At 41.0% G+C, this 26519-nt stretch overlaps 1 protein-coding gene across 1 annotated transcript in view; it reads right to left on the bottom strand.

The window, feature by feature from the left end:
- Positions 1–6217: 6217 nt before the first annotated feature.
- The window catches only part of trpm5 (transient receptor potential cation channel, subfamily M, member 5), a 103470-nt gene continuing 83168 nt past the window's right edge, over positions 6218–26519 (bottom strand). The window contains exons 22-25 of the mRNA XM_072271364.1: positions 24785–24917; positions 16699–16771; positions 10467–10557; positions 6218–6686 (exon numbers count right to left, since the gene is read on the bottom strand). Coding sequence (XP_072127465.1) covers positions 6580–6686; positions 10467–10557; positions 16699–16771; positions 24785–24917 — 404 coding nt within the window. The 3' untranslated portion in view covers positions 6218–6579. The remainder of the gene's footprint in view (positions 6687–10466; positions 10558–16698; positions 16772–24784; positions 24918–26519) is intronic.

Genomic DNA, 26519 nt, shown 5'->3' with positions numbered 1-26519 from the left:
AACAAATTTAGCATAGTTTTTATTGCCTTCATGTCAGTACGTTAATTGTCTTCTCCGTGGATTGTCACCTTGTCGTGGTGGAGAAGCTTATGTGGTCCTGTGATCCCGAGAGCATTGCCATCTGGAGCTATGCTCCTGGTAGGGTCACGCATGGCGGTAAGGTCGAGGTTGAGGTCCCTGACAAAGAACAATCCAACCAAGACCTCAATGGTGGAACAGGCAGACAAAGTTACTTCGAACTCAACAGCTGTGAAGGCAGATGAAGACTGCAAAAAATCCATCAGCTCCAATCGTCATGGTTTCCATGCCATTGGAATTAGTTGGTTGATTTGTGAAGTATTGTGTGCTTCTTGTACACGTTAAGCAAATACCTGCACAGGCATTTCACTCTGTGGGCCACTTCTTCAGAACGAAGACCATCATCCTCGACCTCGACCACGACATTAATTGTGAAAGGTTAGGCCTCAGTTCTGATCCGAAAAATGTACCACTCATTTAACAAACCAGAAATACCCACTTATACTTGTTTTGACTTCTGTTGGTCATTGAAGTACTGTGTAATGCACAGAAAAAAAAAAACACTTATGTAAACCAAATTATTTTGAGACAAAGTGCATCTTCAGATCATGAAAGAACAAAGACAAGCATAGATTCCCATTCAGGTTTATTGAGGACTATTGATGGTGCTTAACGGAATCCATTGCAGTCCAGATCACTTTCAGCTTTCCTTTCATTCCCCAGTGGTCGGCAATTTTGCAGTTTTGTCCAGATGTCTGACAACGCCTCATATTTGTTTTTTGGAGGCTTTGCTTATGGTGTTGGTGGTTACAAAACCCTGCTTTTAAGAAATTGAAATTGTGAAAGAGAATTGTTGACAAGGGGATGGTGTAATGCCACGTTTGTTTTTGTACCGTATAGCCTATATTATAATAAGGGACTACTTTATATATACACAGCAACTGACCCTCTATGTACTGAAAAAGGGAGGACCACTGTTGCTGGGACGAGAATGTCTCAGGAAAATCCAGTTGGATTGGTACACCATCAAGGCACTAGATGTGTCAAAAAAGGAGGGCAGCTCAGCGGGGAAGATGTCCACAGCTCCCCTCTCACCCATTGTCGACTATTACAATGACGAAGAGAAGCTAGACAGTGTGGGCGATGAGGACGAACACAGTATCCATGGCCGTGACTCGGATGAAGATACAGAGAATGCAAGGGAGACAGATATTGCCAATAAGCAGGATTATGAAAACTACCTGGAAGTAAAAGAGCAGATGTACCAGGTGAAATTGACATCTCCCAAAAGACAGCTACGGCAGTTACAGGAAGGTACTTTGCAGGAGTATCAGAAAAGGATGAAACTAGGTCAACAATACAAGGAAAGAATACGAAATGAAGAGCTTTTTCTGCAACTGGAGACAGAACAAGTGGAAAGGAATTATATTAAAGAGAAGAAAGCAACAGTGAAGGAATTTGAAGATAAAAAGATTGAGTTAGAAGAAAAGAGAAAGATGATTGAGAATGAGAGGCTAACAATGGAACTCACAGGAGATTCTATGGAGGTAAAGCCAATAATGACTAGGAAACTAAGGAGGAGACCTAATGACCCTGTTCCAATTACAGACAAAAGATGAGAACCTGCACCTGCGCAGTTAAATTACTTGTTAACAGATGAACAGATAATGGAAGATCTGCGAACTCTCAATAAGCTTAAATCTCCAAAAAGACCAGCATCTCCGTCTTCTCCTGAACAATTTCCTTGGGAAATTGGATAATGTGGTAAATTGGATCAGCAAATTTGCTGATGATACAAAGATTGGAGGTGTAGTGGACAGTGAGGAAGGTTTTCAGAGCCTGCAGAGGGACTTGGACCAGCTGGAAAAATGGGCTGAAAAGTGGCAGATGGGGTTTAATACAGACAAGTGTGAGGTATTGCACGTTGGAAGGACAAACCAAGGTAGAACATACAGGGTTAATGGTAAGGCACTGAGGAGTGCAGTAGAACAGAGGGATCTGGGAATACAGATACAAAATTCCCTAAAAGTGGCGTCACAGCTAGATAGGGTCGTAAAGAGAGCTCTTGGTACATTGGCCTTTATTAATCAAAGTATTGAGTATAAGAGCTGGAATGTTATGATGAGGTTGTATAAGGCATTGGTGAGGCCGAATCTGGAGTATTGTGTTCAGTTTTGGTCACCAAATTACAGGAAGGATATAAATAAGGTTGAAAGAGTACAGAGAAGGTTTACAAGGATGTTGCCGAGACTTGAGAAACTCAGTTACAGAGAAAGGTTGAATAGGTTAGGACTTTATTCCCTGGAGCGTAGAAGAATGAGGGGAGATTTGATAGAGGTATATAAAATTATGATGGGTATTGATAGAGTGAATGCAAGCAGGCTTTTTCCACTGAGGCAAGGGGAGAAAGAAACCAGAGGACATGGCTTAAGGGTGAGGGGGGAAAAGTTTAAAGGGAACATTGGTGGGGGCTTCTTCACACGGAGAGTGGTGGGAGTATGGAATGAGCTGCCAGACGAGGTGGTAAATGCGGGTTCTTTTGTAACATTTAAGAATAAATTGGACAGATACATGGATGGGAGGTGTATGGAGGAATACGGTCCGTGTGCAGGTCAGTGGGACTAGGCAGTAAATGGTTCAGCACAGCCAAGAAGGGACAAGAGGCCTGTTTCTGTGCTGTAGTTTTTCTATGGTTTCTATGGAAAGATCCATGAAAATTGGTCATCCCTTAAAAGCTCTTGGACAAAATCAATTCCATTGAAACAGAACAGGTTTCGCACAAGGTAAATCTTGAACCAATCACTTCCTCCATTGAAAATCATACACTTAATCCTTTCCAGGGAAGTTTCTTTTGCACGTACATATTTTGAATCCTCAGCCAATGTGTCTTGTTTTGCACAAAGAAGTTGGGAAACAGCATCAAAACAGAGGCAAATTCTGGCAACAAACTGTAAGGTTTCTATTGTATTTTCACACTTGTGCTGAATGTGCATCTGAAGAAATCCTCCCTCTTGAGCCAGGTACGCAATCTTTTCTTGTACTGTGTACAACTGGGATTTTTCATACATAGAATCCTCCAAACAATTCAGAAACAGTGCACAGAATTTAGTCTCATTTTCTTGACCAAGATTTGTGGGTTCTTTTAAACTTCAGACAGATAGCACTGCAGGTAATCCTTAATATCAACAAAACTGTACTTTAACAGCAACTTAAGAACGATGGAATGAACAACAGGGTTTTGATCAACTGCTTCTTCAAACGGTGGAAGATTACTGGGTAAAATACTGATCTTTCTATGAGTCATTGGATTTCCCCGACTTTTGAATAACTAGCAGAGACAGCAGATCACCAACCACTTCTTTTGGAAACCAAAGCTATGAAAAATGCATCGCACCTCTTGTGAAATATGACTAATTTTGCTACAGCTTCACTGATTTCTTCTGTTACGGCTGGTACATAATCATCACCTAGAGAAGTATGACACAGTGGACAGAGTCCTCCCCCCAGAGACTTGAGTTATAAGTGGGTCTTAGACCAAAAGTGAAAAAAAAGGCTTGTTATAATTTCACAAACAACAGGAATAATGCAGATGCTGGAAATTCAAGCAACACACATCAAAGTTGCTGGTGAACGCAGCAGGCCAGGTAGCATCTCTAGGAAAAGGTACAGTCGACGTTTCAGGCTGAGACCCTTCGTCAGGACTAACCGAAGGAAGAGTTAGTAAGAGATTTGAAAGTGGGAGAGGGAGGGGGAGATCCAAAATGATAGGAGAAGACAGGAGGGGGTGGGATGGAGCCAAGAGCTGGACAGGTGATTGGCAAAGGGGATATGAGAGGATCATGGGACAGGAGGTCTGGGGAGAAAGACAAGCGGTGGGGAACCAGAGGATGGGCAAGGGGTATAGTCAGAGGGACAAAGGGAGAAAAAGGAGAGAGAGAGAAAGAATGTGTGTATAAAAATAAAAAACAAATGGGGTACGAGGGGGAGGCGAGGCATTAGCGGAAGTTAGAGAAGTCGATGTTCATGCCATCAGGTTGGAGGCTACCCAGACGGAATATAAGGTGTTGTTCCTCCAACCTGAGTGTGACTTCATCTTTACAGTAGAGGAGGCCGTGAATAGACATGTCAGAATGGGAATAAGAAGTGGAATTAAAATGTGTGGCCACTGGGAGATCCTGCTTTCTCTGGCGGACAGAGTGTATATAATTTGATGTTATTACGTTACTTTGTTACAATTTGATATTAAGTTGCTAAGTAAACAAATGGTAGGCGTTTGTATGTTAGGGGTAAATATATTTGTTTAGCATAGTGCTCCAGTAAAAAAAAAGTTGATATACTATTAAAATAAAAGGGGAGGAATGTACCATATAGCCTACATTATAATAAGGGACTATTTTATGTTGTAGTAACACGTTGTTGAATACGCTATTAGGTGTGTATCGATCTGTACGTGTGTGTCCAGTTCGATTTCAGTCAGTAAGGAACCCTATTAACTTAGCTCCCGTCTCCAGCATTTTTATTTATAGTTTTGTTGTGTAACGCGACCACATACACAACAGTTTTCAACAACTATGTGATCTTTGCAGCTTGTATTCTAATTTTTGTGTATTATTATATTACATCAAAGCTGTAGGTTCACTTGGAACATTGTAATAAAGAAACAAAAACAAAACTTAAGTTTACTGTTTTTATGAAATCAGGAGTTCAAATTATAAACACTGCACCAAAGCTTGTTAAACAATGCAGTAAGAACCTCAATTAATTTATCATGTAATCTTACATTAATAGCATTGTAAAATGTGTAAGATTCAAAGTTTGAGTTCTTCGATACATACTTCAATGGTAACTATTTCAGAGCTCAGACTTTGAATCAAAAACAATTGCATTCATTTCAAGCTCTCGCCTACTGTTTGAAGTTGTTCTGGGTGACGACGTGGGCAACCAGTTTGTAGTTGTTCTCACCATCATTGAAATCTTAACACACACAATGCATAATCCTCTTAAACTGCATTCTAAAAACAAGTAATATTGTCAAAGGACCTGAACAAAGTAATAATAAAAATCCCCAAGTTACATAAGGGTTCTGTTCCTTAAACTGCATGCAAATACTCTCTGCGATTCAGCATTCATTTTCTGTGGTAACCATATCACTCCATATACACGTGCTATAATTTTTCATTTCATTGACTAATTACCCTAACATTACTTCTAATTAAGTTAATTGAATATACACTGGTCAACGAATAGCATAAATCATTATTATTACTCGCTTAAAAAATGCCTTATAAATGCGTGGCAGACTTTCCATAAATCAGGTCATTAGTAACCAGGGGAAATCCAATTATAGACAGTCCTGCCCTGTTCAGAGAATATTGGTTTACTCCAAACAATTTTTTTAAAGAATATGCAGTGCTTAAAGCATACAATAGGTTATTTCGTTAACTGTGTTTTATCTTTCAATGTATTCAAAAAATTACGTTACAAAGCTGAACCTTATTGTATAACACAATGTGTACAGACAGAACTGACTGGTGTAGTTATGCAGGTGAAAATTTTGCATTTCAAGTAGAATGGCTTAGCTTTACATCATCATTACTGGGCAAATTCTCTGATGACTGGCACAACCTTTATTCAAAGAGTGGCAAGCAGTTAGTATCACACAGCAATACTTATATTGACAAAGGGTGTGTGTACTGTGTGTTTATTCAAGGCCAATATTGATAGATCTTTGAAAATTAAGAAAATCAATGGCCAGGAATGTGAATAAGGCACAGGAAGGAACCGGTATGACTTCATTCAATGGTAGAACTGGTTTGAAGACTTACAGGAGCCACTACTAATTATGTTCTTAAATTAAAGCAATGTAATTATATACAGGAAGTTCCTGGAAATAGCCGAAGTTAATGAGCAGTTTAGTTAGATGAAGCTGTGCGAGCCAAACTGTAGTTTTTGGGGTGTTTAATGAAGTGTGTTTAAGTTATAATTTTGGAAGTTATATGGCCAACCTACCTAAATAGTCAGTCTTGGTGCTTAAGTCCAATCATGGGGTGGTGCATTAGAGTGTTCAAAGATGAATTAATTTAATAGGTTACCAAATAAGTTTGAAGTGTCAAGGTGCTATATATACCTATTGATTGTGATGCTAGTTTTGTGAATCTTTGCAGATTGTCAGTTTAACCCAATGAAAGAGTGTTCAAAAAATACATACCATTGTTTAAGTTGAAGATTTATTTTCAATGACTTAGTTTGTTTAGAAGTTCATTTTGCATTTTACACTAGCAAAAACAGAGGTGTATTAATCAAAGATATAAGTATTATTCAGAGGTGTATTAATCAAAGATATAAGTGGTCTGATAATGTTTACATTTCACTGCTGCTAGATATACTTGTTTGCCTTTTGCTCAACATTTCTTTTCCAAAATTGTATAAATTAGTTACTGCAGGATTTAAATTCAGGTTTAAAATGTATACATCTTTTTCGCTGCAGTTATTACTAAAAAGAACAAAAATTAATGCTAGCGAGACATCATTCTCTGTACCAGAGTACTTTCCCTGCTGTAATTAGTTATCAATGTATGGCATGCCCACTGCCTCACAATCCACTGGACAGTCAGTACTGTCTGCGGGTAATGCATTCACTGGTCTCTTGTCGACTGGAATCGGAGAATCTGCATGGAATGGAAATAGGGAGAAGAGAAAGAGAAAAAGAACATTTTTCTAACTATAGTTACCATTATGCTATATGGCAAACTTTGTATGCACTGGACAAATTTAATTAACACTCAAAAATGAAAGAGTATAGGACTGTTTGCCTTTGAATTACGTTATTGAGGTAGAGTGCAAAACAGGCCCTTCCTGCCGTTTCAGCCACATCACCCAGCAATCCCACAATTTATTCATAGCCTCATCACGGGAAAATTTACAATGACCAATTAAGCTACCAACCAGTATGTCTTTGGACTGTGGGAGGAAACTGGAGCACCTGGAGGAAACCCATGCAGTCATGAGGAGAATGTACAAACTTCTTATATACAACGACAGAAAATGAATCTGGGCTGCTGGTGCTGTAAAGTGTTCTATTAACCACTGCACTATGTAACTACAAACAAATAAATAAACATGCATTTATAATTGAACCAGAACACCAGATGTTGCACTTATACAACATTCTGCAGCTAAGATCCTTGTTGAAGAACTAAATGTCAGCAAAGGCCTTCAGCACCGTTCTGTGAAAATAGCAAGGGTTATGTTGTCATCAGAAATGGGCCTATTTACCCATCATGGCCGTACCAACTCTTTTTGCCCATCTGAAGTAATGCCATAAAGTGCATAACCTTCTAAGTCTTGCTTATTCAAATGCCTTCCCTTCTTTTCAAACATCAGCAATTGCAAACTTCTTCAGTTCTTGAATTCCACTTCTCCACATCATCATTTTTTCACTTACTTTTCTAAGAAGCTACTTTTTCCCCAAATTTGCCTTTCCTTCTCTGCTGTTTAAACCTTGGACAACCCTATCCTTATTTCAAAGAATTCTCAACCTTTCATTTGATATTGATCTTCTATGTCTTCACCCCAGAGAGTGGACCATTCTTTCCATCTTCAGCATTCCTGGCAGCATACCCTCTCTCGATCCTTTCACTGGTAACACTGCATTTGCCATCCTCACCACTGGCTCAACCTGCAATTTAACCTTTAGGAAATTCTGCACGAGGGCTCCCAAATCCCATTGGACCATGGATTTTTGAATTTCGTCCCCATTTAGCAAATAGTTTAGGACTTTATTCTCACTACCAAAGTGCATGACCGTACACTTCCCAACACTGTATTCCATCTGCCACTTCTTTACCCATTCCCCTAATCAGTCTATCTCCTTGTGCAGCCTTTCTATTTCCTACCTGCCCCTCCACCTACCTTTGTATTGTCCACAAAATTGGACACAAAGCCATCATTTCCATCAACCAAGTCATTGACATACAATATGAAAAACGTTCCCAACACTGATCCTTTCACAACACCTCTGTCAATCAAAAAAGGCTCCTTTTATTCCCAGTCTTTGCCTCCTGCTCATCAGCCAATGCTCTATTTCCCTTAAGGACACCATGCTCACTTTGGCCTATTTTATCATGTGCCCCCGAAACACTATGCTAAAGAATCAACTCCAACATCCTTCCAACCACTGAAATCAGGCTAACTGGCCTAATATTTTCTTTTTTTCTGCCTCCCTCCCTCCTTGAAGAGTGGAGTGACATTTGAAATTTTCCAGTCATCTAGAACGATTCTATAATCTATTAATTCTTGAAAGATCATTAATAATGCCTCCACAATCTCTTCAGCTATCTCCTTCAGAGCCCTGGGATGTAGTCCATCTAGTCTGGTGACTTATCTACATTCAGACCTTTCAGTTTCCCAAGCACTTTCTCCCTAGTAATACCAACTGCACTCATTTCTACCTTCTGATACTTGAACTTCCAGCATACTGTTTGTATGTTCCATAGTGAAGACTGGTGCAAAATAATTATTCAGTTAATCCACCATCTCTTTTTCTCCTATTACTACCTCTCCAGTGTCATTTTTCAGCGGTTTAATGTCTACTCTTGTGTCTCTTTTACTCTTTATATATTTGAAAAAACATTTGGTATCCTCTTTGGTTTTTTGGCTTGCTTAGCTGCACTTTTAATCTTTTAACCTCTTGTGGCCTTTTTAGTTACCTTCTGTTGGATTTTAAAGGTTTCCCAATCCTCTAACTTTCCACTAATGTTTGCTCTATTATATGCCCTCTCTTTTGCTTTTATGTTGGTTTTGACCTCTCTTGTAAGCCATGGCTGCATCATCCTACCTTTAGAATACTACTACTTCTTTGGGATTCTTTATCTTCTGCCTTCCAAATGGCTCTCAGAAACTCTAGCCTTTGCTGCTGTGCCATCACCCTGCTAGTGTGCTCTTCCAATCAGCTCTAGTCCCTGACTCTCGTCTATCTGTTCTCATGATAGAACTTTCCACACTAGGGCTTCCAGGGTTAAATTTTTCTCTCTCTCTTTCCCTCCACTTCAATTCATGCAGCTCTCAATCACATCTTTTAAATTTTCAGCATTTCCCACTGCTGTCTCCCCTACCCTCTGTCCTTGCTTTCCAACCCACCAGCTTCAATCTGAGACTACCACCAGACACATCCTCCTTTTCTTCCCCTTTGAGTAGTCCGAAGGGACTGTTTCTTCTGCAACTTCCTGGTTCACTGCCATTTACTGCGCAACCACAACAACCCTTTTGGCTCTTCCCTGCCCACCATCCAAGAACACAAGCACACTTTCCAGGTGAAGTAGTGATTTCTTTGTGCTATTTTCAGTTTAAAGTCTTAAATTAGCAACTGAGTGGTTTCTACTGCACGTTAGGCTCCTGGAAGCTCAATGCTTCTGTGACCCCTAATTTTACATTTGACACCTATTTTTGGCTCTGCGTCCGACCTATTGCATTGTTCAACATGCAGTTTCAGAACAGAATCTTCTAATCAGTGAGAGATGTTTTAGCCCTCTGGACTCATCATATTCAATAAATTCAGTCTGCAGATGTTACCTGCCTTGCTGAATACTTCCATAATTTTACTGTTCAGATTTCTACCAACTGCAATTGGATCTCTCCTTTTTATCTCTCTCCACTTTTGTCTCCTATTTAAACCATCAAATGAGCTGCTATTAAAAAGCCTCCCTCTGTCATTATTTGACTTAATCTCTCTTGGTTTCTACTCTGCAAACTTTCTTCCTCTCTCCACCTTTTCCCGTTCTGAAGAAGGGTCAAGGACTTTAAACGTTAACCCTGTTTCTCTGTCCATAGATGCAGCCCGACCTGAGCATCTTCATCATTTTCTGATTTTATTTCCCATTCCCAGCATTCGTTAAAGTCTTCAAATAGTATGAAGTCTTACAAATGTAAATTGGTCTTCAGTATGTTCACAGGAAATTGACTGATAGGCGCATGATTTGGAGGAAACATTTGTCTTTGAAGCGTTCCTCACAACTTCCTATTTGGGGTCTTCTTCTGTCCTCTCTGGGTGTGTTTTGAACAAATTGAAGATCATTTTGCTTTGTTTATCCAACAGCTAATGGTATGTGGTTTAGATAGACACAGGTTTGTCTTTGCGTTTTGCATAAGTCTTTTACACTTTCCACATCAGTTAATGAAATTGAACAATCTTATTGAATGCGAACTAAAAGCCAAAGATAACAACCTCAACACCTCAACTCCCTGATCTTTTATACACTTATCAACTACATCTTTAAATACACCCAGTACTATAACCCCCAGACCCTCTGTAAGCCCTAAAGGAAAATAACTTCGTACAAACCATGGCCAATTTTAAATTGCCGATCATGCAAACTCAAGATTGATAAAATTAGAAATAAATGAACACACAAGTGAAGCCTCTGAACAGTGATTGAGTAAAATGACAGTACCTGGACAGGCTGGAGGAGGGTTGTTGCAATGTAGGTTATTTTGAATAAAGGATTTAGTCATCCAGGATAGAACATCGCTGCAGTACTTCATCTGCAAAAATATCAAATGCAACTATTACTGACGCTGCATTTAAAACCGGTAATGCAGCTTTTAAAATGAATAATTTCATCTGAGATTTTGATAAAGAAACTTCAACTGCAAACTGATTTTCAGATTAGCAGAACCTGAGTCATAGATTATATGAGATATCAACAGAAACTGCTGAGGAGGTTATGGGTAAGTAAAGAACGAACTGGAAATATTAACTTCCCTTTGTTCCATAGAGATGTTGACCGACTTGCTGTGCATTTCTGGCATTCTCTATTTCGGTTTTAATTCTGAATATCCAACAACTATAGTATTTTACTTTTCTTCTTTTCTAGTTTGGCTTAGTCAACTTAATTGATGTGATACAAGTCATGGGTAGTGTAGTTGCCTGTGAAAATTGGAATAGTTCTAGGCCTAATCTGTAGAGTGTCTTGTAGCAAAATGAACTGATGTCATCTGCTATGGCAAACACTTGGAACAGCCTTAGTTCCAGCATCAGACAGTGCCATGTTTTATATCAACTTACTACTTCATGAAGTTAGGAATTCACTAATTTATTTTCACACAAAACCCTGTTTACAATTTCAGTGTTTTTTCATTTATTGACGTACCACCTGCATATGCCAAGTGTAAACAACATATGCATATATGGCTTTTGACAAGGTCCCACACAGAAGATTAGTGTGCAAACTTAAAGCACATGGTATTGGGGGTAAGGTATTGATGTGGATAGAGAATTGGTTAGCAGACAGGAAGCAAAGAGTGGGAATAAACGGGACTTTTTCAGAATGGCAGGCGGTGACTAGTGGGGTACCGCAAGGCTCAGTGCTGGGACCCCAGTTGTTTGCAATATATATTAATGACTTGGATGAGGGAATTAAATGCAGCATCTCCAAGTTTGCGGATGACATGAAGCTGGGTGGCCGTGTTAGCTGTGAGGAGGATGCTAAGAGGATGCAGCGTGACTTGGATAGGTTGGGTGAGTGGGCAAATTCATGGCAGATGCAATTTAATGTGGATAAATGTGAAGTTATCCACTTTGGTGGCAAAAATAGGAAAACAGATTATTATCTGAATGGTGGCCGATTAGGAAAAGGGGAGGTGCAACGAGACCTGGGTGTCATTATACACCAGTCATTGAAAGTGGGCATGCAGGTACAGCAGGTGGTGAAAAAGGCGAATGGTATGCTGGCATTTATAGCAAGAGGATTCGAGTACAGGAGCAGGGAGGTACTACTGCAGTTGTACAAGGCCTTGGTGAGACCACACCTGGAGTATTGTGTGCAGTTTTGGTCCCCTAATCTGAGGAAAGACATCCTTGCCATAGAGGGAGTACAAAGAAGGTTCACCAGATTGATTCCTGGGATGGCAGGACTTTCATATGAAGAAAGACTGGATGAACTGGGCTTGTACTCGTTGGAATTTAGAAGATTGAGGGGGGATCTGATTGAAACGTATAAAATCCTAAAGGGATTGGACAGGCTAGATGCAGGAAGATTGTTCCCGATGTTGGGGAAGTCCAGAACGAGGGGTCACAGTTTGAGATAAAGGGGAAGGCTTTTAGGACCGAGATTAGGAAAAACTTCTTCACACAGAGAGTGGTGAATCTGTGGAATTCTCTGCCACAGGAAACAGTTGAGGCCAGTTCATTGGCTATATTTAAGAGGGAGTTAGATATGGCCCTTGTGGCTACGGGAATCAGGGGGTATGGAGGGAAGGCTGGGGCAGGGTTCTGAGTTGGATGATCAGCCATGATCATAATAAATGGTGGTGCAGGCTCGAAGGGCCGAATGGCCTACTCCTGCACCTATTTTCTATGTTTCTATGTTTCTATATGTGAAGATCAAAAGTAACATTTTCTCCCTGTCCCTCGTGGTATGTGTATACATATATGCCTACAAGATGGCATTTTAGAGCAGCTTATAGTTGAGCCCATTAGGAGTCAGATATTTGGATTGGGTGTTGTGTAATGAACCTGATTTGACTAGAGAGCTTAAGGTAAAGGAACCCTTAGGAGATAGTGACCATAATATGATAGAATTCACCCTGTAATTTGAGAGGGGGAAGCTAAAGTATCAGTATTACAGTGGAGTAAAGGGAAGTACAGAGGCATGAGAAAGAAGCTGGCCAAAGCTGATTTGAAGGATACAGTAACAGAGATGATGGCAGAGCAGCAATGGCTGGAGTTTCTGGGAGCAATGTAGAAGGCACAGGATAGAACATAGAACATAGGAAACATACAGCACAATACAGGCCCTTCGGATCATAAAGCTGTGTGGAACATGTCCTTACCTTAGAACTACCTAGGCTTACCCATAGCCCTCTATTTTCCTAAGCTCCATGTACTGATCCAGGAGCCTCTTAAAAGACCCTATTGTTTCTAGCTCCACCACTGCCACCGGCAGCCCATTCCATGCACTTATCACTTTCTGCATAAAAAACTTACCCCTGACGTCTCCTCTGTACCTACCTCCAAGCACCTTAAAACTATGGCCTCTTGTGCTGGCCATTTCAACCCTGGGAAAAAGCCTCTGACTATCCACATGATCAATGCCTCTCATTATCTTGTATACCTCTATCAGGTGACCTTTCATCCTCTGTCGCTCCAAGGAGAAAAGGCCGAGTTCACTCAACCTATTCTCATAAGGCATGCTCCCCGCTCCAGGCAACATCCTTATAAATCTCCTCTTCACCCTTTCTATGGTTTCCAGGTCCTTCCCGTAGTGAGGCGACCAGAACTGAGGACAGTACTCCAAGTGGGGTCTGACCAGAGTCCTATATAGCTGCAACATTACCTCTCGGCTCTTAAACTCAATCTCACAATTGATGAAGGCCAATGCACCGTATGCCTTCTTAACCACAGAATCAACCTGCATAGCAGATTTGACTGTCCTATGGACTCAGACCCCAAGAGCCCTCTGATCCTCCACACTGCCAAGAGTCTTACCGTTAATACTATATTCTGCCATCGTATTTGACCTACCAAAATGAACCACCTCACACTTATTTGGGTTGAACTCTATCTGCCACTTCTCAGCCCAGTTTTGCATCCTATCAATGTCCCGCTATAACCTCTGACGGCCCTCCACACTACCCACAGCACCCCCAACCTTTGTGTCATCAGCAAATTTACTAACCCAACACTCCAGTTCCTCATCTTGGTCATTGACAAAAATTATGAAGAGTATGGGTCACAGAACAGATCCCTGAAGCACACGACTGGTCACAGACCTCCATGCAGAATATGGCCCATCTACAACCACTCTTTACCTTCTGTGGGAAAGGCAGTTCTAGATCTACAAAGCAATGTCCCCTTGGATCCCATGCCTCCTTAGTTTCTCAATAAGCCTTGCATGGGGTACCTTATCAAATGTCTTGCTGAAATCCATAAACACTACATCTACTGCTCTACCTTCATCAATGTGTTTAGTCACATCCTCAAAAAATTCAATCAGGCTCGTAAGGCATGACCTGCCTTTCATAAAGCCATGCTGACTATTCCTAGTCATATTATGCCTCTCCAAACGTTCATAAATCTTGCCTCTCAGGATCTTCTCTATCAGCTTACCGACCACTGAAATAAGACTCACTGGTCTATAATTTCCTGGGCTATCTCTACTCCCTTTTTTGAATAAGGGAACAACATCCACAACGCTCCAATTCTCTGGAAACTCTCCCGTCCTCATTGGTGATGCAAAGATCATTGCCAGAGGCTCAGCAATCTCCTCCCTTGCTTCCCACAGTAGCCTGGAGTACATCCCGTCTGGGCCCGGTGACTTATCCAACTTGATGATTTCCAAAAGCTCCAGCACATTCTTTTCCTTAATATCTATATGCTCAAGCTTTTCAGTCCGCTGCAAGTCATCCTTAAAATCTCCAAGATCCTTTTCCGCAGTGAATACAGAAGCAAAGTATTCATTAAAGTACCTCTGCTATCTCCTCCGGTTCATACACACTTCATTGGTCCTATTCGCTCATGTCTTATCCTCTTGCTCTTCACATACTTGTAGAATGCCTTGGGGTTTTCCTTAATCCTGTCCAGCAAGGCCTTCTCAAGGCCCCTTCTGGCTCTCCTAATTTCTTTCTTAAGTCCTTCCTGCTAGCCTTATAATCTTCTAGATCTCTATCATTACCTAGTTTTTTGAACCTTTCGTAAGCTCATCTTTTCTTCTTAACTAGATTTACTTTGTATACCACAGTTCCTGTACCCTATCGTCCTTTCCCTGTCTCATTGGAATGTACCTATGCAGAACCCCATGCAAATATCCCTTGAACATTTGCCACATTTCTTCCGTACATTTCCCTGAAAACATCTGTTTCCAATTTATGCTTTGAAGTTCCTGCCTGATAGCCTCATATTTCCCCTTACTCCAACTAAAAGTTTCCCTAACTTGTCTGTTCCTATCCCTCTCTGATGCTATGGTAAAGGAGATAGAATTGTGATCACTATCTCCAAAATGCTCTCCCACTGAGAGACCTGACACCTGACCAGGTTCATTTCCCAAGACAGATCAAGAACAGCCTTTCCTCTTGTAGGCTTATCTACATATTGTATCACACCCAACAAACTCCACCACATCTAAACCCCTCACTCTAGGGAAATGCCGATCAATATTTGGGAAATTAAAACCTCCCACCATGACAACCCTGTTATTATTACACCTTTCCAGAATCTGTCTCCTGATCTGCTCCTCAATGTCCCTGTTATTATTGGGTGTACTATGAAAAACACACAGTAGAGTTATTGTCCCCCTTCCTGTTCCTAACTTCTACCCACAGAGACTCTGTAGTCAACCTCCAAAACTTCTTCCTTTTCTGCAGCCGTGACACTATCTCTGATCAACAGTGCCGCGCCCCCACCTCTTCTGCCTCCCTCCCTGTCTTTTCTGAAACATCTAAAGCCTGACACTTGAAGTAGCCATTCCTGTCCCTGAGCCATCCAAGTCTCTGTAATGACCACAACATCATAGCTCCAGGTGCAGATCCATGCTCTAAGCTCATCCGCTTTGTTCATAATACTCTTTGCATTAAAATAGACACATCTCAAACCATCGGTCTGAGTGCATCCATTCTCAATCACCTGCCTATCCACCCTTTCGCACTGACTCCAAGCTTTCTCTACTTGTGAGCCAACCTCTCTTTCCTCCGTCTCTTCAGTTTGGTTCCCACCCCCAGCAATTCTAGTTTAAACTCTCCCCAATAGCCTGAGCAAACCTCCCCACCAGGATATTGGCCCCCCTAGGTTTCAAGTTTAACCCGTCCCTTTTGTACAGGTCACACCTGCCCCAAGAGAGGTCCCAATGATCCAGAAATCTGAATCCCTGCCCTCTGCTCCAATCCCTCAGCCATGCATTTATCCTCCACCTCACTCTATTCCTATATTCACTGTCATGTGGCACAGGCAGTAATCCTGAGATGACTACCTTTGTAGTCCTGCTTCTCAACTTTTTTCCTAACTCCTGTAGTCTGCTTTCAGGACCTCCTCCCTTTTCCTGCCTATTTCATTGGTACCAATATATATCACGACCTCTAGAATACTGATTCACCCCAAAGATGAATCAGTATTCTAAAGGCAGGAAGGTGCAACTGTGGCTGACAAGACAGTCAAAGCCAACGTAAAAGCAAGAGAGAGGACATATAATAGAGCAAAAATTAGTGGGAAGTTAGAGGTTTGGGAAACTTAAAAAAATGACAGAATGCAACTAAAAAAGCCATAAGGAGGGAAAAGATGAAATATGCAGGTAAGCTAGCCAACAATATTAAAGAGGATACTGAAAACTTTTTCATATATACAAAGGGTTGAAGAAAGACAAGAGTAGGTATTGGAGCACAGGAAAATGACACTGGAGAGGTGATTATAGGGGACAAAGAAATGGCAGATGAACTGAATAAGCGTTTCGCATTATTCTTCACTGATATATATACCTGATGTTGTACTCCTCCAATTTAGCATTTGGTTTGAGGCCTGTTAAGTTGTGCTCAACTGCTTGTTACTTGTGTAGAAATCAATCCCTTGTCAAAGCAATCATTGGTGTTTTAGCTGCATTATTCAAACATTCGCCAATCCACTTATTCAAGGGAAAGTTAAAATGACAAAAAAAAAGGAAAATACATGCCTCTTACTCAGCATAATTTTTAACCTACCTTTGCCTCAAGGGTTACCAGGCGTTTATCCCCCTCTTGAATCCTATTTATGAATTTAAGTAATGAATCTACCCTAAAAATAAACAAATAATCTTATTATGTTAAAGGATGTGATCTCTGCTGTAAATGAGAACTTGTTATCAGAGATAAAGCAAGATGCAGTTATTCCAAAAACCGATTCCAGGCCAGTTCAAAAAAGAAAATATACACATCTCTAACAAGGCAGAGTAAATGTTGAGTAACATGTAAATCAACTTGAAAATATAATGGCTACCACCTGGTTTGTTGATAAGTTTGTTTCTGTCTATGAAGAAACTCCATTCATATTGGTCAGTCTGTTATTGGAATAAACTATGTACTCCCTGCATGTTTCAGTACTATCTGAATATAATGGATAAATGTTTATATATGTATTCATTAGAAATAAAAAGCTCTTGTGTTCACTTCAAATAAAACTAGGAGGAAAAAAATTTTAACAGAAGATGAAGGTCTCGCTTTAAGTAAGAGCTGAAATTGGATTGTAAACAAGCTGGGAGAGCAGAAACCTGATTGGATGAGGATGAACCAATCAGGAGAGATGCACTAAGGAGGTATAAATACAACTGGACTAAACATACCCAGGCATCATCCTTGAAGAAGATGGCAGAGCTTGTCATTGACACATCAGTCATAATCAATACCTGTACCCAGCTGGAAGTCCAAGAAGACTTTATTCATCATGTACACCGTATTGGCGCGTGGCCAAGTGGTTAAGGCATCGGTCTAGCGATCTGCAGGTCGCTAGTTCAAGCCTCAGCTCAGGCAGCATGTTGTGACCTTGAGCAAGGCACTTAACCATACATTGCTCTGCGACGACACCAGTGCCAACCTGTATGGGTCCTAATGCCCTCCCCTTGGACAACATCGGTGGCGTGGAGAGGGGAGACTTGCAGCATGGGCAACTGCCGGTCTTCCATACAACCATGCCCAGGCCTGTGCCCTGGAAGCCTTCCAAGGTGCAAATCCATGGTCTCATGAGACTAACGGATGCCTATATATAATACCGGGAAAGCACTAGATCCTATTTTTTTTCAAATCTTCACTTGTTACATTCAAGTTTAATTGTCATTCAACCATACACGTGTATAGAGCTAAATGAAACATCATTCCTCCAGTGTCAAGATGCAAAACACAGTACATACAATCGCACACAGAACATATAGTTACAGTCACAAAATCATATTCGCATAAGTCCCTGAATGTCAAGGCCTAAGGATTAATGGTACATTGGATGTTATCCTGGAGCCATATTTTGCAAATACAAGCACACAGCAGTTTGTCATTTTGCTCAGGGTCATTCTCAGACAAAGGCAATCCGGCTTGCCTTCCAGGGAGTGAACACTGGAGAGCAGCACCGATGGGAGAGCCGGACTGCAGGGACCAGCACCAAGCAAGCACAGAATCTAGCGTACCCACCTCGCCTCTATATTCTCTCACACCACCTCAAATGCCTCCTGACCTGGGTGACTGTAATAGGCAATGCTGTGGCATGGTGGCCTGGTCCGCACAGCAATGCAAGGCCAGGCAGTCCCCCTGGCGTCGTCCCACCAGTGAACTGTACTTGTAGTATTTCATATTACCAGTGTCCAGTTGAGTCTTAAGAGCACATGAAAAATGTTTAAGACAAACATTTGCAGCATTTGTTGGACCCAAAAAAGCCACTGTGACCAAAAAGCAGACATGTGTGTCCTCAAAATATTTATGCTTTATGTTTATGGTCATGTGGATTTTCATACACTTTACACTGACTTTGCATTCAGATATAATACCAACCCAAACTTTTTTCAGACTTTCTCCTTTGTACTGGTTTAGAGTTTGTTTCTTCTTTTAATTTACCTAGTGTATGACACAAAACCCCTCTTCAGCATCAGAGAGAATTACACTATATAATTAGCTTAGGGCAACTGAAAAAATAACATGGCTGAAGAGGAGAAAATACAGGAAATACTCAGCAGCTCTGACGCCATCCATGGAGAAAGAAAGAGGTTATTGTTTTTGAAAGGTTATAATGAAAGGTCATTGACCTGAGATATTCCCTGCAGCTCTCTCAACAGATGAAACCTAATTTGTTAAGTATACCTATCATTTTCTACTATTCATATTTTCAATAAATGCAGTTTGCTTTTTGATGTAATGTATATGAATTACTGAAAAGATTTAAATAATATATCACATTGTAAACTCATTACAATTAACAAAATGTTTGAAGTCAGAAGAATCATCAACCATCAGGCTTTCGATCCAGAGGGGATAAGTTCACATAACTTCGCTTGCCCCATCACTGAACTGTTCCCTTCAATCCATGGATTCACTTTCAAGGACGTTTCATTTGTGCTCTCGATATTTATTGCTGACTCTTTTTCATTTTTGCACATTTGGTTGTGATTTTGCAAATTTGCACATTTGGTTGTGATTTGCACATTGGGTGTTTGGCTATCCTGTTGGGAATGTTTTTCGTTAATTCTGTTGTTTTTCTTGGATTTACTGTGTCTGCCCACAAGAAAACAAATCTCAGGGTTGTATATGATAACACACATTCACTTTGATAATAAATTTACTTTGAACTTTGACAAGTATGTATGGACTGATTGAAAACCGAGAACAAAGTAAACTTTAAAGATAGTTGTTAGTGTTAGCAAAAAGCTGGATGTGGAATAGTTGAGATTACAATTTGCAAATAGTTTGCACTGGAATTGAAAAATAATTATGGAAGGAAACTTATAAAATATAGAAAAGGAGAATCATTGGAATGTCACCTTCACAAGATGACGTACATGGCAATACATGTTGGTATGGAGAACAACAAGGTGATACATAAGGTCAGAGAAGTAGAGTACATACAGTACTCTGCAAAAGTCTTAAGCACCCTAGATTCTTTATAGGTTTTCAGATGGTATGGTCTCAAATGAATTCTGATCTCAACATCATCGAGGCTGTTTGAGATGACCTGGAGAAACAAAAGTAAGCAAGACAGCCAAAGTCTACAGAAGAACTGTGGCAAATTCTCCAAGATGCTTGGAACGACCTACCAGCCAATTTTCTTATAAAACTGCATGACACTGTATTGATGTAGATCTAAAGGCAGAGTGGTCACACCAAATCTTGATTTGATTTAGTTTTTTTTTTACTGTTTACTGCTCTTTTATAGTATTTTTTGATACTTAGAAACTTTTCATTTCATTATTTTTGAAAGCATCTTCACTTCTCAGATTTGTTTTGTACGTACCTAAGTTTTTTGCACAGAACTGCATCTGTTAATTCCTGGAAGAAAAATTGTGAAAAGCAGAAATATTAACAAAACAAAGCCTAGCGTAGGCTAGGTGGAGCAAAATGAACAGATCTAATTTCCCTTCATGAAATAGTTGTTGATGTTCTGAATAAAGTGCACATTCTAGAGTGATACCAGAATAACCTGTTAGAAATCCATAGCCAATGGATATATAGATTTTTTTTGTGCACAAGAGCCATATTAGAGACCATGTGTAAATAAACTCTCTAACACATGAACAAGGCAATTTGGGAAATCTTTAAACTGCATCTGTACAGTAAGATGATGTTTTAGGCAAATAGATAAGCACACGAGGGAGCAAGTGCAGAAGGAAATTGTGGTGAGGTTAGGGAAATGTAAGAGCAGGTGGAAAGAGCATTAACACTAACATGAACCTATTGGACTAAGTAGCTATCACTGTATTGCAAATATTTTATCATTTGTTCAACAGGTGAAATAGGACTTAACAGGGGTAGGCCCAGCTGCAAACTCAGTTGTCTTACATTAAGCCATGGGATAAATTGTCCTGAAGTTTCAAAGTTCAAAGTAAAGTACATACGTATATGTCACCACTTACTACCTCAAAATTCATCTTCTTGCAGGCATTCACAATAAAACAAAGAAATACAATGACAAACTACACACAAAGACTGACAAATGACGAGTGCAAAAGACAAATGGCAAATAAAAAAGAATAAGTAAATAAATGCGAACATGAGTCCTTGAAAATGAGTCCATAGGTTGTGGAATCAGTTCAGAGTTGAGGTGAGTGAAGACAGCCATGCTGATTCAGTAGCCTGATAATTAAAATGTAACACCTGTTCCTGAACCAGATGGTGTGGGACCTAAGGCTCCTAAAGCTCTTCAATCAGGCCACTTCACATGTGAGATGGCTTTCTGGAAGTCATACCTGGAGCTCTTCTACTTTCTTGAGTTGCTGGTCCTGAACACTCATCAATCTAGCCCTCAGCAGATTGTGGGACTCTTGGTTAATCCAGGGCTTCTGGTTGGGGTAAAGTCTGAATGATTTTGTGGGGACACACTTGTCCATAAGTATCTTAATAAAGTCTGTGACAATCACGGCATATTCACTCAAGTCCTCTGATAAGTCCTTGAACATGGCCCTGTCCACCAATGTGAAGCAATCCCGTAGCCACTCCTCTGCATCATGTGACCATCTCTTTGTTGTCTATTCTTCTGGAGTCTTGCTCTCTAACCTCTACTGGTATGCAGGTCAGAGAAGGACAGCCAAATGATCAAATTTCCCAAGATGTGCATGGAATGAGCTACCGGCGGCGGTGGTGAAGGCAGAAATGATAGGGTCTTTTAAGAGACTCCTAGATAGGTACATGGAGCTTAGAAAAATAGAGGACTATGGGTAAGCCTAGGTAGTTCTAAGGTAAGGACATGTTCAGCACAGTTTTGTGGGCCGAAGGGCCTGTATTGTGCTGTAGGTCTTCTAAGATTCTATGCAGTGTCGGGAACAAATGGTGGAAGCAGGGTACAAATCTGAAATTTATGACTTCATAAGTTTCCTTAGGCCCCATTTGAGCCTCTTAAAAATACACTTCTGCAGACTTCTCTCCAAGTGGAGAAACAAGAAGTTGGAACTATGACATTTTTTGGTTTTCACAATAAAATTGGAGTTGGATTACATTTGCATACTCTGGCTAAATGAACTATTGCCAACACCCACTGTAACCTATATCAGGCAATCATCACTCTAATTTTGATTTGCAATGGAATGTTGGCTTGTTCTGTTGAATATAATTTCACTGGATATAGTAACGTATTCCACTTATCATTCCTTGTTATGAAAGCTTACCAATTTTGAAGCAGAATGGAAGTTCTACTGCACTCAAGCAAGAAACTCAATAAAAAGCTATCAGTTCTCTCTATTTAATCTCTGGAGCTCATGATTTTCCATTAATAATTAAATTTATCTATTTAGACTAAACCAATTTAATTAACAATACTTCTATCATGGACTTCTGCCTCCCAGTTATGTATAACTGTGGGAGGTTAATTATTTATGAACAAAGAAACAGTGATTTGAAACGTGCTTCATAATAAACCATAAGAATCGAACAGGGAGCCACAGGTTCAGACCAATATATTGTGCTCAAGGAACATCCTGATGCAAATAATTATTAGGATTAGGCAAAACTCTAACCACCATGAGAAAGAATACATCTTGGAATAAATTAAGGGCCAGTTCAATATTGTAATGAGTGAATTTTGTAGGGATCACAGAACAGTGTAGTACAGGATCAGATCCTTTGGCCTTCCATGCCTATGGCAATTTGAAACAATCCTGTCTGTTACACAAGGAACTATTACTTCTCCATATTCCTCTATTCCCTGCATGTTTGCAGTCCTGGCTAAATGCCTCTTAACATTGCTGTCATAATTGCATCAACCACCTTCTGTGTACACAAAACTTGCCTCAAATCTCAAAACTTGTTTCGTATCATCAGTTATCTATCAGGATAATCTATTTTGGACAGAATCAAAAGGATCCTGGGCTTCAAAGTAACTCTGTCTCCACGATGCTACTGAGACATGTCTTACCTTTCAGCTATTGTGACAGAGTTGACTTCTGATCATTTTATTCTCATCATTGGGAAGCACATTTTGTTAGAAAGCTATTTTAGAAAGATAGAAAAAATACAGCACAATACAGGCCCTTTGGCCCACAAAGCTGTGCCGAACATGTCCCTACCTGAGAAATTACCTGGGGTTAGCCGTAGCCCTCTATTTTTCTGGGCTCCGTATACCTGTCCAGGAGTCTCTTAAAAGACCCTATCGTATCCGCCTCCACCACCGTCGCCGGCTGCCCATTCCACGCACTCACCACTCTCTGTGTGAAAAACTTACCCCAATATCCTCTGTACCTACTTCCAAGCACCTTAAAGCTGTGCTAGCCTTTTCTGCCCTGGAAAAAAGCTTCTGACTATCCACACAATCAATGCCTCTCATCATCTTATACACCTCTATTAGGTCATCTCTCATTCTCCATTGTTCCAAGGGAAAAAGACTGAGTTCACTCAACCTATTCTCATAAGGCATGCTCCCAAATCCAGGCAACATCCTTGCAAATCTCCTCTGCACCCTTTCTATAGTTTCCACATCCTTCCTATAGTGAGCCGAACAGAACTGAGCACAGTACTCCAAGTTGGGTCTGACCAGGGTCCTATATAGCTACAACATTACCTCTTGGCTCCTAAACTCAATCCCATGATTGATGAAGGCCAATGCACCATATGCTTTCTTAACCACAGAGTCAATCTACGCAGCAGCCTTGAGTGTCCTAAGGACTTGGACCCCAAAATCCCTCGGATCCTCCACACTGCCAAGAGTCTTACCATTAATATTATATTCTGTCATCATATTTAACCTACCAAAATGAACCACCTCACACTTATCTGGGTTGGACTCTATCTGCCACTTCTCAGCCCAGTTTTGCATCTGATCAATGTCCCGCTGTATCCTCTGACAACACCTCCAACTTTTGTGTCATCAGCAAATTTACTAACCTATTCCTCCACTTCTTCATCCAGGTCATTTATAAAAATCATGAAGAGAAGGGGTCCCAGAACTGATCCCTGGGGCACACCACTGGTGACTGACCTCCATGCAGAATATGACCTGTCTACAGCCACTCTTTGCCTTCTGTGGGCAAGCAGGTTCTGAATCCACAAAGCAATGTTCCCTTGGATCCCATGCCTCCTTACTTTCTCAATAAGCCTTGCATGGGGTACCTTATCAAATGCCTTGCTGAAATCCATATACACTACATCTACTGCTCTTTCTTCATCAATATGTTTAGTCACATCCTTAAAAAATTCAATCAGGCTCGTGGAGCACAACCTGCCTTTCACAAAGCCATGCTGACTATTCCTAATCATATTAGGCCTCTCCAAATGTTCATAAATCCTGCTTCTCAGGACCTTCTCCATCAACTTACCAACCACTAGAGGAACATGGAGTATTTTAAAAACTTGTGTGAAGCAGTTGGCTACATTGATGTTCTTTACTGCTTGTACAGATGGTAGTCCCACACACTGACCGAGTGCAAAGTAGCATGCAACTATGCCAGGAATGGATTGCATTTTCACTGTTGGAGCATAACTTATTTTTCTCCCCATAATATATACAGAAAATACAAAGAGGATATTCTTTTAAAAATTATCACAGCAATTCAACACATTCCCTTACAATGCACCAATGCCACTCATGTTTCCTCAAACAATGAGGTGAAATGTTCCAGAGGTTATTACACAAGGTCCAGTGGTGGCATTGAATTAGAGAGATAAAGCATGGAAAGAGGCTGCCAAGTATCTGTTTACATCAATCCTATTTTTTATTCTCCTACATTTGCATCAACACCCCCAGATTCTACCACTCATCTACACACTAGGAGGAATTTACAACAGCCAACTAATCTACAAACTGACATGTTCTTGGGACGTGGGATGGAACTGGAGCACACACAGGAAATGTGCAAACTCCATAGGGTAACGGAGCTCAGGAATGAACTTGGATGAGTTGAGCTGCTGGAGCAGCTCTGCCAGCTGGTTTGAGGTCCAGCGGAGGTTCAGTGCGTGACTCAGCAAGCACTCCTGCCTCCTGGAATACGCCAGCTGGCACCACTCAATTGCAGACATTTCCTTAATTTGGACAGGGAGATGTTTCAGACAGGACACAATGCATTTTTGGCTAAGCTGATGTTCCAGTTACACTTGGTGTTGAACTGAGTTTACTTTCAATTACACTTACTTGTTGAAAGTTTTCTTCAATCTTTCAGTGCTGCTTTCTCTCTTCCCTTTTTCTAAATTGGCAAGATAATTTTCTTTTTGCACTGATTCCCAGATCCTGATTTTCTGGTCCAAGCTCTCTGGTAACTTTTTTTCTAGAATAGGTGCATATAACAAAACATTTGAAGACAAGAGCTACTGTACAATAATTTACTTGTTCAAACTAAAAGCACTTAACATTGTATTAGTGTTCTCTCTCCCTTCGTTTGAAGGGTTGATTACGGAAGGTGGTGCAGGAGTCTGAGTTATACATATAGAAACAGTCCAACTCATCTGTGCTAACCAAGATATCTGCCTGAGCTGGTTCCATTTGAGACTGTTTGGCCACGTCCCTCTAGGCCTTTTCTATTGCCTCTTTGCCACGTCCCTCTGGGCCTTTCCAGTTGGCTCATGACCATGTCCCTCTAGGCCTTTTCTACTGCATCGTGACCATGTCCCTCTAGGCCTTTTCTATTGCCTCATGACCATGTCCTTCTAGGCCTTTTCTACTGCCTCGTGACCATGTCCCTCTGGGTCTTTTTTATTGCCTCGTGACCATGTCCCTCTGGGCCTTTTCTACTACCTCGTGACCATGTCCCTCTGGGCCTTTCCTGTTGCCTCTGTTTGGCCACGTCCCTCTAGGCCTTTCCTATTGCCTCTGTTTGGCCACGTCCCTCTGGGCCTTTTCTACTACCTTGTGACCACGTCCCTCTGGGCCTTTTCTACTACCTCGTGACCATGTCCCTCTAGGCCTTTTCTATTGCCTCTTTGCCACGTCCCTCTGGGCCTTTTCTATTGCCTCTTTGCCACGTCGCTCTGGGCCTTTCCTATTGCCTCCTGACCACATCCCTCTGGGCCTTTTCTACTACCTCGTGACCATGTCCCTCTAGGCCTTTTCTATTGCCTCTTTGCCACGTCCCTCTGGGCCTTTTCTATTGCCTCTTTGCCACGTCGCTCTGGGCCTTTCCTATTGCCTCGTGACCACGTCCCTCTAGGCCTTTTCTATTGCCTCTGTTTGGCCATGTCCCTCTAGGAATTTTCTATTGCCTCTTGGCCACGTCCCTCTAGGCCTTTTCTACTACCTCGTGACCACGTCCCTCTGGGCCTTTTCTACTACCTCGTGACCATGTCCCTCTAGGCCTTTTCTATTGCCTCTGTTTGGCCACATCCCTCTAAACCTTTTCTGTTGCTTTTTGGCCATATCCCTCCAGGTCTTTCCTATTGTCTCTTGGCCATGTTTATCTAGGCCTTTTCTATTCTCTTTTGGCCACGTACCTCTAGGCCTTTTCCACTTCCTCTTGGCCATGCTCCTCTAGTCTAGTGGTCGCCAACCTTTTTAAGCCCAAGATCCCCTACCTTAGCCTTAGTGAAAGGCAAGATCGACCTACTAAATTGTTTAGTCACACGCATGCGCATGGGCAGGAAAACTCCGCAACCCTGAAACAACCTCTTTTTACAAACAGCTTTCTGTAGCGGGGAGTATTGCTATATTACCATTATCTGAATTGGTATTACTTATTTTTATAATGCTCACATTACAACACCTTTAATTCTATGTTTCATTATTTAATTTTATTTCAGCACAAAAAATAAATGACAGACACCCCACCCTGCAAAAACTCATTTCAGGGAGGTAGCACCATCAATTTGCGGGAGACTTCTGGGAGAGGTGGGATGTCTTCAATAGAGTAGCTCCTTAGCAGCTGGCCAGCTTGTTT

Source organism: Mobula birostris, chromosome 11 (genome assembly GCF_030028105.1).
Source record: "Mobula birostris isolate sMobBir1 chromosome 11, sMobBir1.hap1, whole genome shotgun sequence".
Taxonomy (NCBI): domain Eukaryota; kingdom Metazoa; phylum Chordata; class Chondrichthyes; order Myliobatiformes; family Myliobatidae; genus Mobula; species Mobula birostris.
Note: the sequence above shows the minus strand (reverse complement) of the source record. Positions and strands in the feature narration are given on the sequence as shown.